The 18,610-nt window shown below is 48.5% G+C and overlaps 1 protein-coding gene across 1 annotated transcript in view; it reads left to right on the plus strand.

Annotated features, from left to right (window-relative positions):
* Nucleotides 1-15,992, plus strand: part of CDON (cell adhesion associated, oncogene regulated) — a 37,268-nt gene extending 21,276 nt beyond the window's left edge. The window contains 7 exon segments of the mRNA XM_009080653.1: nucleotides 663-768; nucleotides 3,938-4,060; nucleotides 5,471-5,686; nucleotides 6,756-7,027; nucleotides 9,389-9,468; nucleotides 13,944-14,200; nucleotides 15,826-15,992. Of these exon segments, the coding sequence (XP_009078901.1) occupies nucleotides 663-768; nucleotides 3,938-4,060; nucleotides 5,471-5,686; nucleotides 6,756-7,027; nucleotides 9,389-9,468; nucleotides 13,944-14,200; nucleotides 15,826-15,992 (1,221 nt within the window).
* The last annotated feature ends 2,618 nt before the right edge of the window (nucleotides 15,993-18,610 follow it).

The following is an 18,610-nucleotide window of genomic DNA, read 5'->3' on the forward strand; positions in this document are numbered from 1 at the left end:
GTTTCAAACCCGCCGTCTTCCCTCGCATCCAGGGGAGGTTTCATGTTAGAGAAACGTTTTCCTTTCCCCTGTTACCTCGTCTATTGTAAACAAGTACTTTAAAGTCCTTATTGAAACCCACAGAAATTCTTTGCTCTTGTTTTGAAATCCAACCCCCTGGTATACTTTGGAGGATTTAATGTGTAGAGTTCCCAGTGTTAGTTTGCTCTGCAAGCTCAGCCTTAAGAGATGTTAAGGATAATAAACTTAAAATAACCTCTAGTTCCTCAGGAGGCTGCATAACTTACAGGTTCTTGAGCTGAATTTTAGAGTGACCTTAACTCTTTCTGAAGTAAAAATGGCTTTAACTTTTCCATTTCCACTAATTAATCAAAAGGCAAATTTTCAGGCCGTTCATGGTCAAACCCTAATTGAGGGTTTGGAAAGTGTCAGCCCCAGCTCAGTCTCTTGCCCCCATCCTACACTCCTTTTTTTTCAGCTGCTCCAAGGAGTTCAGCCACCTCACTTGCACAACCTTACTGAAACCAGACACATTTCCAGGGGATAAGATACTCAATGATGACACGATACTCAGTGAAGACATGATACTCAGTGGTGACACCTCAGCAGGACTCAGTTAAAATGTCCCTTCTCTAACACAGTCCTTTAAAATTCTCTTGTAGTACATTACATCCAGCAACAACAACACACCCATCCAAGGCTTTTACATCTACTACCGGCCCACGGACAGCGACAACGACAGTGACTACAAGCGGGACATTGTGGAAGGTACGTGGGGGGCGTGCTCCCCGTGCTGCTCCGTGGGGAAGGGCTCCTGTAGCCATGGTGGCTGTGTTTATATGAAATCTAAACTGCCTTTCCCAAGCAGAGTCTTCACAATCTATCTCAACTACCCAACATCAGGTTCTGCCCACACATGAGCTGGTTTCTTCCTTCTGGAGCCTCTTCTACAGGGAAACTTGAGAGCTAAATACTGGGTTTAAGTTTGGCTTGTTACATGGCTGCTAATCCTCACTGCAGGTCTGTTTCAACGGGTGTAGCTCTGAGTTGTGTAAAGAGAGAGCAGCATAAATGAGGTTTAACCCAGGGCAAGCACATCTGGGCTACAGACTGCACTAATAACTAGCTGCCTTTTAAAATTATTCACCCTAGCATGGACTTTCTAAGCTGGGTAGTGCCTTGTGTGTAATTGCCCTTCTCTCCTCTTACCTTGCCTAATCACTTCTCCTGCTATAAGGAAGTTGCTTTTAGCCTCAAGTGCTGCAGCACACTGCAAATGCAGGTATGTTTGTGCTTGATTTTGCCTTTTAATCAAGTTATTTTTTTCTCCTGTGCATATTAGATCATAATTTTCCTGGAAGAAGTTATTAGATAATGTCTATATTAGTCCAGAAGTGGAAAACCCTTTTAAAAATATTTTACTTAATGTCCTTACTGCTTGGGCTGAGTAAACTCAGTGATCTCATTCTGGCCCGATGACGTTAATTATTTTTTTCCCCCTCATTTATTTCAGTTACAAGAGGAATGGGCCTTTATTTTGAAAATTTTCCCCTGCCAGACAATACTCCACATAGTACTTTGATGCATGACATAAGCTTTTGCACACTATAAAGCTGTTACAGATCCAGAGTTAAGGCTCAGAGGTTTGCTTTAAAGAACCTTATGCAGGCTGCACCTTCATCTGCAAATGTATTTTAGCCTTTGCTAGACAGAACTGGTGTGTTTATAAACCTTATACACTGAGCAGTTAGTTGTTTAAGTGGGCTCCACTGTGCTGTGAAATCAGCTTGTTTCGGGTTTTTTTCAGAGCGTGTGTGTATTGAACTCTTTGTGGCAGTCTGAAACCATTAGCAGCTGCTCTGCTCTGCCAGAGCCTGAGCAGAAGTCACTCGGTGGAAAGATTTAAACTTCAACATTTCTTTACTGAGCCTCTCCTAAATTAACTTTTCAGGGGGGAGAAAAAAAGAGAGAGAACCAGTTTCAATTAAAGTGTGATTGGAAGCACTTGATGTGAAATATGTAGAGAAACATGTGACTTAAGGTATTTTGGCCATAAATCACTTGTTCTTCACTTTTCCCCCCTCTGTTACCTTTGAATTAATCTGTCTGTTTTCTGACAGGGAATTTTATCTTGAAATGACTGCAGAGTTGTGGAAAAAGTGTTGTGATGCCTGTGTTAGCTAAGTGCTTGCCGCAGGCTTTCCTCACTGCTTCCTGTTAAGTCTTGTCTTTCGAGACATTCAAAACTCTGCAGAAAACTTTTTTTCCCCCTTATAAATGCTGCTACAGGCAAAATCATATTTTATTTGAAGACAAAAACAAGCAAAAATCTTGTCTCTGATGGCTCCTCAGTATCTCTCAGCAGCTTTGAGCAAAAGCAAAGCAAACCCAGCCATCCATGGGCTTAATTTCTCTGTTTCTGGTCTGAATTTCTCTGTTTCTGGTCTGAATTTCTCTGTTTCTGAGTTTCAAGGGTCCTGGAGATTGAATTTTGAATGTAAATGCAGTCTGATGTCAGATGTTTAAATGTTTTCCCTTGCTAATGGTGCACGAAGAGGACAGTTAAAGTGCCTGTACTGATTCCAGTTCCACTAATGGTTTGAAGCGGAAACCTAAAACCTGGTGTAGTAATTACCGAAAGGAATGCTTGGGGGTGGGGGCGCCGGGAAAACCGAGTCTGAATCTTGGGAAAACGTGCGATTCAGGGCAAGGAGGTTTCAGCCCCAGCCAGAGCTCGTCTCCCATCCCGGGGATGCTCAGCGGGCGAGGGCTAGAGCCCCTTACCCTCTGGGCACCCCTGCCCTCCAGGGCTGGGAAGGGCTCAGTCCCTTCTCTGGGTCTGGGGTCCCGGAGGGGTGAGCAGCCCCTGCCAGCTGACCAGACTCGAGGCTTTTTATTAATGCTTAAATCAGTAGGTGGTATGACAGTTCCTTAGAAACAGTGGAAACAGTTCAAGGTGGTATTTTCCAAGAGGGATTAAGAGCGCTCAAACAGTTAATTAAACTCCCTAAAAAAAAAAATTAAAAAAAAAAGGTGGCTGTTTATTAAAATTTGTCACAAGGCTGTGAAAGTAAAAACTGGAGTGATTTATACCAAAGTGCTCAGTGCTCCAGGAGGGTGTCTAAATGAAATGCTGGCCAGGGGCCAGAGATGACAGAACCATCCTATTAGAGGAGATTGCTTGGCTGGGGCTGCTCGGCGGCACCGACACGGCCTCATGGCCTCCAGTGTGCTCAGGAAAATGCACCTTCAAGTACGGGTGGTTTCGACTAAGCAGAGCGACCCAGGTGTGTCCTTCCTGCAGCAAACACTGCCCCAGTCCTGCCTCGCACCTTGGGGTTCGCAGCCTGGGAGAGGCTCTTGTCACTGCCACGTTTCCCCCCTGTCCCAAGCTGGATCTGTTCTCTGTCCCAGTTTTCCTTGTTATTTGCCCTGTGTGCTGTACCTAGGCAGCATGACCCACCCTAAACCCATCCGTGCAGCACTTCCATGTGTAGGATGCACAGGGCAGCTGTGGAATTTAAACACACAGATGTGGATACTTGGCTGTCTGTTTTTTGGAGTTCAGTGACTTGTGGCTTTTGTAGAGAAAGATCTTTTTTAAAAAAACAATTGAAAATACTGAAAAAAATCTAATTTTTATTCATCAGAAAGTTCTAAGAATCTCTTTTGCAAGATAATGTGAGTCTTACAGAATCGTGGAATGCTTTGGGTTTGAAGGTCCTTAAAGATCATCTAGTTCCAACTCCCTGCCACGGACAGGGATGGCACTCATGATTTCAGCTAAGTCCTTACGTTGTTACTAAACACTTCTGTGCTAACAGGAGAGGCTGCAATGCCCCTGCATTTGGTTGAGAAGGACACTGTGACACGCTCATCCCTCCCTCTGACCCATGTGAGTAACTGAACTGCAGCTGGTTTGTTTGCTCCCCCCCAGGTACGAAGCAGTGGCACCTGATAAATCACCTGCAGCCTGAAACTTCATACGACATTAAGATGCAGTGCTATAACGAGGGTGGGGAGAGTGAGTACAGCAACGTGATGATCTGTGAGACCAAAGGTGAGGCTGCAGGGCCGAGCACTGGGGGCACAAAACATCCACCGCGGGGAATTTTCCGTGCAGCACAAAGTCAGCTGCGATGATGAGCGTAATTTGCTGGAATGTTTCGGAGGATTGTTTTGTCTTCCCAAGCTGGGATTGTTTTGAACATATGGAAAGTGATCCGTGGTGCTGCCGAGGCTCTCGGCAGAGCTCTGCGGCGCTCAGATGCAGCGCTGTGCCTGCGCTGGGTGGGTGCTGATAGCCTCTCCTCAGGAGACAACCATGCGCCTGAAGATGACAGAATTGATTTGTATGTCTGTTTTATGTCTTCAGGGCTCTGTGACACGTTGTATAAGTGCAGAGCACAGCAATTGATGGTTGTGCTGGCTGCCTCCATCCCTAATCCCACATGCCTCTGGCACAAAGTTTGTACTGTTCTCGGGAAGTGTCAGATATGGCAGTCACATTTATTTTGTGATGAATTCCTGTCTCCTTTAATCTCTAAACCCAAGTAAGGCTGTAAAGGGAAAATGCAGACAGTAAACTTCAAATGCAGTGCTATGAAAAAATGTTTTTTAAAAAAAAAGAAAAGAGCCCTCTGGGAGCGGAAGCATCAAAATTCAGCAAAGTGAGCAGTGAAACCTTTGAAGGAAGGACTGGAGCTGCAGGGCTTCAGGGCTGCACGCACAGTTGGTCTCCCTCCTGCAAGGAATATAACTTTCTTCCCTAATTTTAAAATTGGCAAGATGTAATCTGTCATTCACACTGCCTCTTCCTTAACACGCATCTCCCCAGGCTTGTAGGGGTGATCCTGCTCATCCAGCGACCCTGCGTGGAGGAGCTTGTGTCTCTCTGATCAGCTTCATTCCTAATCCAGGCACTTCTTCTAGGTTTTTAGTGTCAAATGAAGTGAATCTGAGCTGTGGTGTGCTGGAAACTAATGTAAATGTAACTCCTGGGTTAAACTAGCATCTTGCTTTCAGGGGTTTTCTGTCCAGCTCTCGGTGTCTTCAGCTGTATGGTTTGGAAACAGGGTTAGCAGGGTTCACGGCAGATAAAAGTAGGTCATCTGGCGGAGGCCAGGCGAGAGAAATGCATGTTGTGGTTTCTCCTGACCTCAGAAGTGGAAAGATTTGTGCTCTTTCAAGTCGGGAGTTAGAGCAGTTTTAGCCGTGTGTACCTCGAGAGGCTCGTTAAAGTCCCAGCGACCTCAGAGTGGGGGTGAGCAGGAGGGATAGTCACCATTCTCCCAGCTATTACCCAACAGCAGTTGGCCCTCTCCTTGCACCTTTTAATATTGACTTGGAAGCTTTCTTTGTGAGGCATTAAGACTTGAACTCAGCAGCAATTATTCCCATCTCATAATGAAAAAACACACGTGGAAACTGCATTTAGTGACTGGACCCAAACTTGTCTCTGCTCCCCCAGTGAAACGCACGCCGGGAGCATCCGAATACCCAGTGAGGGACCTGAGCACTCCGCCGAGCCCCCCCGAGCGCGCGGGGGGCAGCGGCAGCGGCCCTGTGCGCAGTGGGGACATGCTCTACCTGATCGTGGGCTGTGTCCTGGGTGTCATGGTCCTCATCCTCATCGTCTTCATCGCCATGTGCCTGTGGAAGAACCGGCAGCAGAGTGCCATGCACAGTGAGTGGCTTTGGTGGCCTTGCCTGGTGGAAACATTGTCAGAGTAAAATCAGTGATGCTCACGCTATGTTTTATGGATGGGAAGTGGTTTCCTGTTATTAGCCAGTGCATTTCTGTAGAGACTTGTACCTCTGGGTGTGCCAGGGGTGGAGATTCGGGTTTTTAGGAGCAGCAATGTCTCCATTTCCTCGCACTGGTGCTCACTGCCCTGCTGCATCCCTGCAGGGCTGTGCTGCAGCTTCACCCGGACAACAGTGTGGGAAAGGCCTGGGCACAGTTTCTGAAGCTTGTGTTTAACTCTAAGCCCCTGCATAGGTCTCTGCTGATTGCAGAGGCAGAACATGTGTGTAATTGTAAGTACTTGTTAAACACAGAGAGTTAAACCCTGCATCTCTCCCTTTCTGTTGTGTATCTGGAAAGAAAAGGAATTTGGACCACTAGGACAAGTCCCTTGTTCCCTCTCAGTCCCTGCACAGTGAGATGACGTTCAGTGCCCAAGTCTTTCAGGGAAGTGTTAATCAGGAACACGTGTTCATTAGCAGGCAGGAGCTGGAACAGGAGCACAACACCCTTTGCAAGGTGCTCTGTACCCACCAAGACCTTGGTACCAGCAGAACCTGCACTGGCCTTTTCTGGTCCTTGTGCACAAATCAGCCTTGCTCTTGCCACAGCCTGCAGTAATTTTTAAATGTCCTTACTCTGCGACAGAGAGAAATGAAAAAAAAAACTTCTTACAAGATAAGATAGTGCCTTCAGCTGCAGCCCAGGGAGATTTCGGGAAGCAGCTCATAGCAGATAGCCGAGGAGCTGTTGATGATACAAATGGCCTGTTGTCAGGACGTTCTCATAGTGATTGACGTCAGCCAAGGCCTTCCAGACCAACGTTCCTGGTCTGCTTTCCAGGATATGGCTGTTTTCTGTGTCTGCGTTTGTATGCTAAGCACGTGGCTATCACAGTTAATTCACTAAAGCTGTAGAAAGGCAAAATAAGTGTCTTTTTTTCCTAGAGACATTCGCTTAGCTTCTCATTTGTCAATAAATGTGCCTTCCGTAATAACATCCTTTGCAGAATACGACCCTCCTGGCTATCTGTACCAAGGGGCAGACATCAATGGGCAGGTGATCGAGTACACCACCTTGCCCGGGACGAGCCGCGTCAACGGCAGCGTCCACGGCACCTTCCTCGGCAACGGCCTCGGCAACGGCTGTCCCCACATCCACCACAAAGTTGCCAATGGAGTTAATGGGATCATGAACGGAGGAGCAGGACTGTACCCAGGACACACCAACTCCCTGTCCAGGACACACGTGGACTATGAGCACCCCCATCACCTCGTGAACGTAAGCTACTACACCGGGCAGGAGGCTCAGCACAGACCTTGGGATTTATCCAGAGGCTGTGGAGGCAGACTGAGATCGGGTGGGGGAATACTCATCCATTGATAACAGCCAGTTCCAGTAAATTCCTTATCCCAGAGGAAGCAACTGGGCTGATATTTGTGATACAAACATCATGGTTTTCATTTGAGGATATCAGATGACAGCAAGAATTCCACTTACTCTGGGAAATCTGCCTCTACCCTCCTCCTAACAGCATGTAAGCTCTGAGAATGCCTCAGTACTGGGCTGAGATACTTTCCTCGTACATATGGTATTTCTCAATCTTCAAGTTAAATAGATTTAATTATAGCTGCTTATTCTGCAGCTTTATGGATCACCCGTTTTTCCCCCACCTGTTTCAGATCTGTAACTCTGAGCAATGCTATTAATTATGGCAAAGCACGAATGGAGCAGGAGGTTCCATGACATGAAGTGCCCCATACATCTTGCAATGCAGCAAGGCAATAACACTGCCCTTTTTTTTTCAGCCCCCTGTTTGTGCCTGTTGAGACAGGCTGGGTTTTTGTTTTGAAATTGAAAATAAAATTAAAAACTAATTTCAGTCTGCGATCCAGCCTTTGTGTGCTGTGGAAAAATACTTCGTTTGCTGAAACGTGTCCCGTTTCCAAGAGAGAATAATGATTTCATTATTGTCTATGGAAACAGATGGCTTGCATTCAAACTTACTAAACTTACTCAAAACTGTGAACATTGCCCAGGAAAACTGAAAGAAAAAGTTCAGAAGTCTGAATAACCCATGCTGTTTCTGGGGAAAAAAAATGGGCCTATTGTTTGTGTTGGTAATTGAGCACAAGCACTTCATTTTATTGAACAACAAATTAGCACTTGCACAGTAGTTGCCACTTCAGTTCCCTCCAGTTTGAGCCCAGCCCAGTCAGTTCTTCACCTGATTCTGTCCTTGGCCTGTTTCTGTAGCAAGAAGTGGCCATTTTTGGTTGTTTTCACGAGCAACCAAGGCCTAAACTGTATTTTTTAGACCTGTCCAACCTCCCATTGGGTCAAACTCTGAAAGTCTCCCCAAGACTTCAGGGAGGGAACATTTGCAGTGCTCAAAAGCCTCTCCATGGGAAAGCCTGGGGGCTTGCACTGATGTTTTGTCCCTCCTATTTATATTTTGGTTTGGGGGGGAAGAAGGAAATACACATATGGGGACACTGGTCTTGGTGCTTGGAGCTCCTCTGCACCATGAGGAGCAAAAGAAACTTGAGGAGATGAGGGCAAAAGCTGCTGGAAAAGGGCCCTTGGCCAGTGGTGGAATAAAGAAGTCTGACAAAAAGTAGTTTGATCACTACTTTCTGGCTGCAGATAAGTGACAGGGTTTTCTGTTTTTTTCTGTGTTGTAGAAAGTTTGAGTCACACCATCTCTGCCCACAGAGAAACCCCGGGACTGGCACCTGGGCGAGGCAGTGCGGGGGAACAGGATGTTCCCATCCTCATTAGGACACTCTTAATTGTTTCATTGATTGGGCCAAATGAGCAAGGGAGAAACTAGCCAGGATAGCAATCAAGACTAATTAGGCATTTCCTCAGTGCTCCCTTTCCTTCAAAACCTTAAGGATAAGCCCTGTTTTCGCAAAACTGGGGATTGTTAGAAGGTCCCTAGCACTTGAACCCCCACAGGCTAGGTGAGCCTTCCCAGGCTGGCTCCCTCCTGGAGCACCTCCCTGCTCCGAGCGGCTCCGGCATCACTGTCCGCCCGGTCCCAACAATGAGGTATGTGTTAATCTGGGCATTTCGGCTGGGCTGTAATGGCCCTGTCAGCCAAAACCAACAGCGCGAAATCCCTCGCACCCCCAGCCAATGCTGGCTGAGGCATTGCCCCATCTGTGCAAATACGAAACGGTTCAAAAATCAGTACAGCGAAGTAAACTGATCTAATCGCAGTAATTGCAGGAAAGTGGGATGGGTTTGCGTGTGACATCAGCCCCAAGTGTAACACTCTGTCTCCCCAAACACGCCTGGTGTGCTAACGAACAGCTTTCAGGTCTGTCATCAGCGTTAAAAATAAACATATTTACAGCGTGTTTATTAAATTAAACCTGAGCGTATTGGGCTGAAAACAGACCAGGGAAATGACCACATGCTTGGCTAAGCTGCAGATATTTACTTTTCCCTGACACACACACTGGCAGGGCCCACTCACCACGTACAATCGCTCAGTGTTGCCGTGCCGCATCCTGGCGCGGAGCCGGACACTGATAAGGGCATTGGAGTTGGAAAACAGGGACAAAGAGCTGAGCTGCCTCTGTCCTGTGCTGGAATAGTGGTTTGATTTCTAACTGCCCTCCCTCCCTCCTGCAGGGCGGCGGGCTGTACACGGCGGTGCCGCAGACTGACCCCTCCGAGTGCATCAGCTGCCGGAACTGCCGCAACAACAACAGGTGAGGAGTGACCTGCACTCACTCTGTGTGCTGTGCTGGAGCTGGGGCGCACCACAGCTGAGAGCTGGAGGCTTGGCTGAGGGCACAGGGAGCTCCATGACCCACAGAGCAGTTGGGGATTATCCGTGGGATGGAACAAAATGATTTTTTTCAACGCCCGGAGCTCGCTTTGCTCAACACGTTCCTCTGGTGCTCCCTAGGAAGTGAGGTGGGTTGGGCACTGGATTTTTTTAAAATCCGTATTTCCTGTGTTTTCCTCAGTTTTGAGATAACAAAATCATTCCATATGGAGTCTGTCAAATCGGATTTAATTGGTCTTCTGCATTTTATACTTCCTGCCATTCCCTTAAGAACACCAACCAACTGGAGTTGCCCCTTTGCCTCCACAATGCTGTGCTTTGTGAAATGTGGGGTTTGAGGTTCTTCAGGCCTTCAGCAGTGCTTTGGCCGACCATTGTCAGTGCAGGGTACATTTCTTCATGGGAAAAAGGGTTCCCGTATCGAATAAGGGAAAATCTGTCATCTAAGTAGAGTCAGGAAGCTAATAAAAATCATTAGGTTTTTTTCACTTTTGGAAGTTTGAAAGAATATCCTTCCAGGCTTCTGACTGAATCTCTAATTCTTTTCATGGCTGCAAATAGGACTGAAAGTCAGATGTGCTGGACTGCTCAGACTGGTAAATTCTGGAGTTTTTTTCAATCATACTTTGAGTTTTCTGTGTTATTAAAATCCCCAGCTGCCTTCAGGTGTGCCTCAGGAGAAGCTGAGTTGAAGTTAATCATAGAATCTGAATATTCTGAGTTGGACCCACAAGCATCATCCAGTCCAACTCCTGTTGGACAATTGAGCTGTTGTTGAAGGCAGCAAACACCTTCACTTTATAGTCATGGTTTTACTTATTTTAGGCTCTAAATCCTTCCTCCTTCCATACATATATGTGTGACAGTGCAATGTTGATGAGCTGCTGCTCGCAGGTGGAGCTGGGCACCCCGTGCCTGGACCAGTGTCCCAGCAGGTCCCCAGGGGATCCCAGCACCTTCCCTCACACACCAGTGCTGTGTTCTCGAGGCTGCCTGTGCAGCAGCACTCACCAGGATGCCTGTGCCTGGCTGTAATTTGGAACATGCTGTGTGTGTTATGCTCTAATTAAGAGCTTGCCTTCCAGTTTTAAACGTTTAATTTTTTACTTGCTGGTTTGTTTTTTTCCTCAAGCAAGCTGGGAGAATGGGTTCCATCCCCTGCAACTGCTCTGCTCCTCCCAGACGGGTCATCAGCAGGGCCTGAACTTTGAGTTTTTCACATCCCTGTTCTATATTTGACTGCTCAATAGAGAGACAAGTTGTCCCTTACAGCTGCCTTACCCCAGAGGGGACCATTAGCCTCTGCTTGGCAGCAGAGCTGCACAGCCGGGACTGCTCTGTTCCCGGCCTGGTGCTGGGGAGGGGAAGGAGGACATGGGAGAGGGGAATGGAGGGGACCAGAACGTGCCTGATTGTTACACCAGGGAGCTGGGTGCATGGCCAGGGCGAGGAGGAGGAGCGAGGCCTGGTGGGTTAGTGCAGTCAGTTTGGAATTCGGAGCTGGAGTGTTCTCCCCATCTTTGCTCAACCTCATAGTGCAGGTAAGGGCTGTTCCCTCCACCTGCTCTCCTGTTGGTGGAAGGACAACCTGTTCCTTGTCCCACCCTGTGTGCTGAAAGCAGCAGTTCCCTCTGCCGAGCCCCTGTGGCAGCAGAGGAAGGTGGAGCAGGTGAGAACACCTCTGGAAGGGTCTCAGCTTGAGAGCTCGCCTTGGCACCGCAAATTCCTCCCTGACCTGTTCCCACTGAACACTTGGAGCTGTTGCTGGTTTGGGTTGAATTTAGCAGTTATTGGAACTGTGACCACATGCAAATGAATCCTAAAGATTCAGCGTATTTCATGGCTGTTTTCAGCAATAGCCATCTCGGAGCAGGTTTTATTATTCCAGTGCTGAAATCCCTGGATCTTCTGTTTAAATTAGCACTTTATCCCTCGTAACTGCTCGTGGAACCTTGCCAGAGAGAGAAGCTGCTGAAACCTGGAGACCAGCTTTGCTATTGTGGACAAAGCCTGTGGTTGACAGGATTGAGAGCTGATCTTTTTTCTTCTCTGGTGCCTTTGCAATAAAACTCTTGAGGTACCTGATGGCTGCAGAGGAATTTACACTTCTGCAGATCTCTTGTGTTTGCAAAGTCGCTGTGTTCTGATCAGAAATCTGAAATGCATATTTCCAAGGAGCAACAGTCTGGTTTTCCAGCTTTTTCATCTAAATTATGCTTTTTTTTTTTTTTTTTTTAGATTATAGTTTAAAGGGGCTTAGCACTGAGAGTTGATGGGAAATGTGTTTTCTGCAGCAGGGATTTCACATCCCTCTCCCTGCACTCTGCTATGGAGATCTCCATGGCTAGTTTCCATCAAAATGTGGTTGTTTAAGCTTAAAAAGCTGAACTGCTGTGTCAAAACCTCCTTCAAGCCTGTGCAATAATACAGAGAGCTACGCCAGCCTCTGTGTCTCTAAGAAGAAACCCCCAGGAACAGGCAAACGTGAACATTTTAACTGGGTTTCTCTGGACTTTTAATAATAAGTGAGTGCAGTCAAACCTCTGCGGAGAGAAATGCAAACTAATAAACGGATTTGTTTGAAGACCAGATGTGTTTCATGTGGATTCTTCAGTGGCTTCTGTGGTATTTTGGTACTTGGAATAATGATTTTGGAGGCAGTTACAGGAGCAGGACAAAATAGGAGAGTGAAGGTTGAAAATGAAGCTTGGTGCTGCTCCATCCTCGTGGCTCCTGGGAGGGAGCAGAGTCCAGAGGGATCCCTTGTCCTGTGTTTTGGCTTTGCACATGAAGCATCTGCTGGAGGGGAAACTCGCTCCAGTTCCTCCTCTAGGAAGTTTGTGTTGTTGGTAGATTCTTTGTTGCTGTTTGAGTTCTGGCAGTATTGATCAGGTTTTCAGGTACGACTCGAGGTTTCAGGCAAGGCTGTAGGACAGTTCCCTTGAGCATGATGTTTTTATGCATTGCCATGGCCTTTTTAATGGCATGGACGTGGTTTCTGAGACTTGGGCAGGACCTTACTGTGACTGCCAAGCTTATGTGTCCTGGTTTTGAATCCATCTGAGTTCAGTGCTGGGGTGCTAAGAGCTTGGCTGCTGTCAGTCAGCTCTGCTGGATGCTGCCCTGGCACTGCTGATGTCCAAGTCCATCTTCCCTCCTCTTCCCGCAATAGATCATCAGCTCTGCACAGTTTTGGGCTGGAATCCCTCTGGAGCAACACACTGAGCCACCAGCTGAGTCAGGACCTGAGCAGGCAGGTCTCAGGGAGCAATTCTTGCACTTCCCAATGGCACTTCCCATTTCTCACCCCCAGTGATCAGCTATAGCAAGGGGCACTGGGCTGGGCACATGGGCAGAGCGGCAAGGGATGGATTTACCTTTGGGGAGAAGAAAGAGAAGAAGAAAGCTCCAAGTTGTGTCTGTATCAGCAGATAAAAAACTGAGGCTTGTTCAGCCTTTGTTGGGAGCGTTTTGGAGTATCCCTGGTGGATATGAATCCTCTCCATCCTTATTTCCATGTTTTTTTCTCTGCATCCATCTCTGCCCTGCAGCACACAAAGGAGTGTTTTGGGGTAGTTTCCCAAAGTTTGTGGCAGCTGCACAAGTGAACCTTTTACTTCTGGGGTAATTATGGTTTTGTCTAAAACCACACTGGAGTGAGATATTTTGGGGGGTTTCTTACGTAGGCATTGCTTATGTAAATGCTGCCTGAGGCCACGTTGTTGATGGGCTGCAAATACTGAGGTGTTTTCCTTGTGTGCCACAATGGTATGTGTGTCAAAGTCCTGCTCCTTTTTGTTTAGAGGTTAAATACCTCAGCTGTAACAACTGATTTAGCACTTCAGCATCAGTTCCACGGCCTTACACACGTAGTGCAGGGCCACAATCTGACTCACACAGAGAAGGGAGGGTTAAATTTATCATACCGCATCTATTTTTCTAATCTGCATTCACTCTGATAACACTTAGTATTTATTTTCCAAGGTACTTAACTTTGCTGCTTGGTTTTCAAGTTTGAGCTCTTTATCTTGGCAGTGAAAACCTGTTTTATGGCACTGCTTTGATGGAGAAATGGACTCGTGAGTCAGGTCATTGGGTCACAATCAATGGGGAAAGCAACTGAGCGCGTTTCGAATGTTTTCAGCTGTCTGCTGGAAGAAAAAAAGAAACGGAGAAGAATCCTTTTCTTAAGATCAGGATTGCTCCAAAAATATATTTAATACTGATTTGCCAAGCGCTCTGACTGTTGACACATGGTAAAACACTTACAAGTTGCACCGGATTTGCCAAGCACTCTGACTGTTGACACGTGGTAAAACACTTACAAGTTGCACTTTCTCAGGGTGGGGGGAAAGGAGCCACCCTGAGTAACCTTTCCCTCTGTCCCGTGTGCAGGTGTTTCACCAAAGCCAACGGCACCTTCGGCGGCAGCGCACTGCCCGTCGTGTCCCTCGGAGCACCTTACCAGCAGGACGGTCTGGAGATGAAGCCCCTGAGTCCCCACGTCATGGTGGCCATGTGCCTGGCCCCAGCAGGCCCCGAGTGTGGCGCGCGGTGCGGGGAGGAGAGCAGGGACAGCGCGGAGCAGCCCTCACCCCCACGGCACTGCTGCAGGGACGGCATGAGCTGCCGCTCCGGGGACTGCGCGGACGGTGAGGCATCCCAGGAGGAGAGCATCTGGCTCTGAACCCAGGAATCAGAGTGTTAAGGGGCTGCAATGGACCTTAGAGATCATCCAGCCCCAACCCCTGCCCTGGGCCGGGACACCTCCCACCAGAGCAGGTTGCTCAAGGCTCATTCAGCCTGGCCTTGGACACCTCCAGGGTTGGGGCAGCCACCTGACTTTTATGGGCAGTTACTTAATGACTTATGTTTCCTATACACAGAGTTTTCCATTGTGTGTGTGTTTGGTGGGCAGTGTCCTCCCCATTAGTCCTTGTTCTGTCCCTGCAGTTCCTAACAGAGAGTCCCTCTCCAACTTCCCCTTCAGCTCCTGGCAGGTTGCTCTGAGGTCTCCACACCTTCTCTTCTCCAGGCTGAACAGCCCCAACTGTCTCATAGGGAAGGTGCTCCAGTCCTCTGATCATCTTCATGGCCTCCTCTGGACTTGCTTCAACAGTTCCATGTCCTTATTTTGGGGACACCAGAACTGTGTGCAGCATTCCAGGTGAGGTCTCACCAGAGCAGAGTAGAGGGGGAGAATCACCTCCTTCACCTGCTGCCCACACTCCTTTGAATGCAGCCCAGGACTGGGTTGGTTTCTGGGCCGTGAGCTCACACTGCAGCTCCCCCAAGTCCTTCTCCCAGGGCTGCTCTCACTGACCCCTGCCCAACTTATAGGTGTGTCTGGGGTTGCCCTGACCCAGGTGTAGGACCTTGCACTTTGCAGGAATACTCTACATAACAGCTGTAGGGTGGTTAATTTATTGCAGAGAAGCTAGTAATTAATCCCCAGATGAGCTGCTCTTTGAGAAGGGTTAATCATTCCACCTTTCCCATCATGGAAAGCAGGAGCAGCACTGCTCAGGTGCCTGTGGCTGTCCTGCCCTTGGGACTGATGCCTGTAAACGAGGCTCATGGAGCAGATAACGAGGCTGTGACTGATTGATGCAGCACCCACAGTATACGCAGAGGCTCCCACACTTCTGAAATGCTGCCTAATGGAGTTTTCCTAGAATGTTAAGGGCTTGGAATGGAGCTTAGAGGTCATCCAGTGCCAACCCCCTGCCCTGGGCAGGGACACCTCCCATCAGAGCAGGTTGCTCAAGGCTTTAGCCAACCTGGCTGTGAACACTGCCAGGGTTGGGGCAGCCACAGCCTCCCTGGGCAGCCTGTGCCAGTGTCTCACCACCCTCACAAAGCTTCTGCCTAATATCTAATGTAAATTTCCCTCTTTCAATTTAAGCCCATTACTCCTTGTCCTGTCCCTGCAGTTCCTAACAAAGAGTCACTCAGCAGCTTCCTTGTAGGCTCCTTCAGACACTGGAAGGTTTTCCCTAAAGAGCAGGGATCCATGTGGGCCCAGATCCATCCCAGAGGCAGGATCACGCACAGGGCTGTGGTGGGAGCTGGACTGACCTGGCTGGCATGAGCAGCTGGATACCAGTGCTGTGCTTGGATAGAGCCCTGTGCTTGTGCCTGGTATGGTGGGAATGAGCCTGAGCCCAAAGAGCATCACCCACTTGGATGATGAATTTTGGGGTGTCTGGATCTGTTGAGCTGTCGGAGAGAATCTGCTCCAGTCCCCAACAACCACCATCCTGCTCTTGCTTTGCAGGCGACAGCTGTGTGCACTCGGAAACATCAAACCACATTCTGAGCTGGAGTCCCCTCATTCTGCAGCCTGTTTCCAAGGACTGTAAGGAAAAACCAAGATGGAGTTCATCCGGAGTCAGCTTAAATGGTTCTGGGGACCTTCGTCAGCTCCAGCTGCGGGAAACCTGAGGAAGTGACCGTTGTCCCCACTGACGCCAGGAACTGCACCGCAGGGTCGTGAAAGGGAGTGACGGGGGGATGCTAATTGTCACAGAGAGAGTCACTATTTATTTTTTGTAGTAGTGTCATATGAATGTATCTTGGTTTTTGAAATGGTTGCCTTTTTATATTATTTATGCCTCGAAATCCCTTTTTTTGGTTGGTTTCTTTCCCCCCATACACTGCAAAACTAGCCTGGTTCTGTGTATAAAGAGGAATTGTGATAATATAAAGAAGGAGGATGGGAAATTTGGAGTGTGTTTCCGTGGTGCTTCCGAGGAGCCCCAGACGGGGATGTAAACAGCTCTGATGCTGTGAGCAATGGCTGCCACCTCCCTGCAGTTGTGGTCCTCAACCCCTCCTTTCCATGAACACCTCCCATCCTCTCTTGTTTTCTCTGGGAAGATTCCCATGAGGAAATAGGAAAATAAATAAGAAAGCGAACCTCGGCTGAGTCCATCCAGCACGGCTTGAAGCAGAGCTTGGTTTGGTGACTGTATGTTTTGAGGTGCTCAGTAACCCTTGTGCCTGCAGAAGTAGAGGTGGAAATCCAGCCTGTCTCACCTTCCCATTAGCAGAAGACCAAATCCAGTTCAGGTCCTGTTTGGAGGGAGTGCTAACAGCTTGGATAGCTCCGAAGTGAAACCAGTGGTATCGAAGCTGCTCCCACCGGCCTCGCACATGCTGTCAGGACCTGCCCACCCCGGGACACGGCACGATGGAGGTGCTGCAGCCTTAACTGCAGTGTTGGGGTGGGTTTTTATTTCTTTTCCCTTCCAAATTTAATCACAGTAAATAAAACAAACAGTGCTTGTAAAGCACTCCCTCCCCCCAATCCACTCAGGAGCACAGAACCCCAGCAATGAGGCACATAAATTACGGTTCTACCGCCCTGAGGGAACACGTGTGCAGCACCTTTGCAGGGAGCAGTGTGTTCCTGAGAAGGGAGGGAGCTGTGCTGGCTTGGCTGTGGCTGCTGCAAACTCCTCAGGAGCTCAGGGCTACAGGTGCAGCTCCCTCCCCCAGCCACAGGGTTTGGGGAGCAACATCTGTGTGCGGGAAAAGTGCTTGTGATCTCCGTTGGTATTGGCATCTCCATGGGCTGCTCCCAGTGTTGACATGAAATTTTTCCATGTCATAGGATCCTAGAAGGTTTGGGTTGAAAGGAATCTTAAAGCTCATCCAGTCCACCCCCTGCCATGTGCAAGGACACCTCCCACCAGCCCAGGTTGCTCCAAGCGCCATCCAACCTGGCCTGACACACTTCCAGGGATGGAACAGCCACAGCTGCTCTGGGCAACCTGTGCCAGTTGCCTCAGCACCCTCACAGGGAAAAATTCCTTCCTTATATCCCTTCTATCCCTGCCCTCTGGCACTGGGAAACCATTCCCTGTGTCCTGTCCCTCCAGGCCCTTGTTCCCTCTCCCTTAATTTTATAAGCCACTTCAAGTACTGAAAGGCCACAACAAGGCCTCCCCAAAGCTTTCTATTCTTATGGTTATAGTTATTATTTTGCCTTTTTTTTTGCCTTTTTTTTTAGGGTTGTGCATCCTCCCAGCCAGAACTGCCTTATTTTTATGCTCCCTGGACCTCACACCCATGGGCTCTGGCAGCCACATACCCTGGAACCACCGCAGAGCCCTCTCCTCCCTCTTCATCTCCTCCTCCCAGCCTGGATTTTCCAATCACAGGACGTTTTTCAATGGAGGTTGGCAGACAAGTGGTCGGGCTTTACCTCTGGCTGCCTCATTTTGCCCAGATGCTGAGATTTAACCACAGTTTTAAATGACCTTCCTGTGAGATCCACCCTGGACATCCCCCCTGGATTGTGGGTGTGTTGGATAAAGATGCTCTGTTTTCCAGAGAAGATGTAATATCCCTTTGAAATGTTATGTATTTGGAAATGATGCTGTTGTGCAGGGGTTTGGGGTAGGGTTTGTATTTTTGGGGTGGTTTAAAAAGAGAGTGATGCTGCTCTATGACCAGAGTGGGGATTGATACTGCATGGGCACTGATCAAGATTGGTTCGTATCACTCGATACCTCCCAATGGGTTATTAACCAAATACGGGAGAAAATGGCCCAAGATGCTCTTGTTGCCACACACGCCAGAAGGTGAAGGCCAAGGAAAGCTGGGAACTGCCTTTCCTTGGAAGGCAGGCAAAGAACCCTTTCCTTGGACCCTGCCTCCCTCCGTGCTGCACCAACGCAGGGAAAAGCCATCACCAATCACTACTTTTAACCTCCTGCGGTTTGACCTGAAAAGGGGGAGGTTGTGGTGAAGAGGAGCCCTCGTTCTCCATTCCCCAAAGCTTTGTGCCTGATTTTACACCACAGAAACCTCAGCACAGTCCCAAAGCAGCATCCCCAGCCCTGGGGCTGAGAGCAGCACTTCGGCCCTCAGGGGTTTTTTTCTGCCATCGGTGAGAAACTATTTATTGTAGCCTAAATATTTATTTTAGCTCCAGCAGTAACTGCAGGCTCGAGGCCGAGCCGGAGGGGCTGTTGCCGGGTGCCGCGCTCGGAGTCAGCTGCCTCCCAGCCCCACGCGGCACAGGTGGGTGCTGCCATCCCGTGGTGTGGAACCAG

The sequence above is a fragment of the Acanthisitta chloris genome, unplaced genomic scaffold (assembly GCF_000695815.1).
Source record: "Acanthisitta chloris isolate BGI_N310 unplaced genomic scaffold, ASM69581v1 scaffold8748, whole genome shotgun sequence".
In the NCBI taxonomy this organism is placed as follows: domain Eukaryota; kingdom Metazoa; phylum Chordata; class Aves; order Passeriformes; family Acanthisittidae; genus Acanthisitta; species Acanthisitta chloris.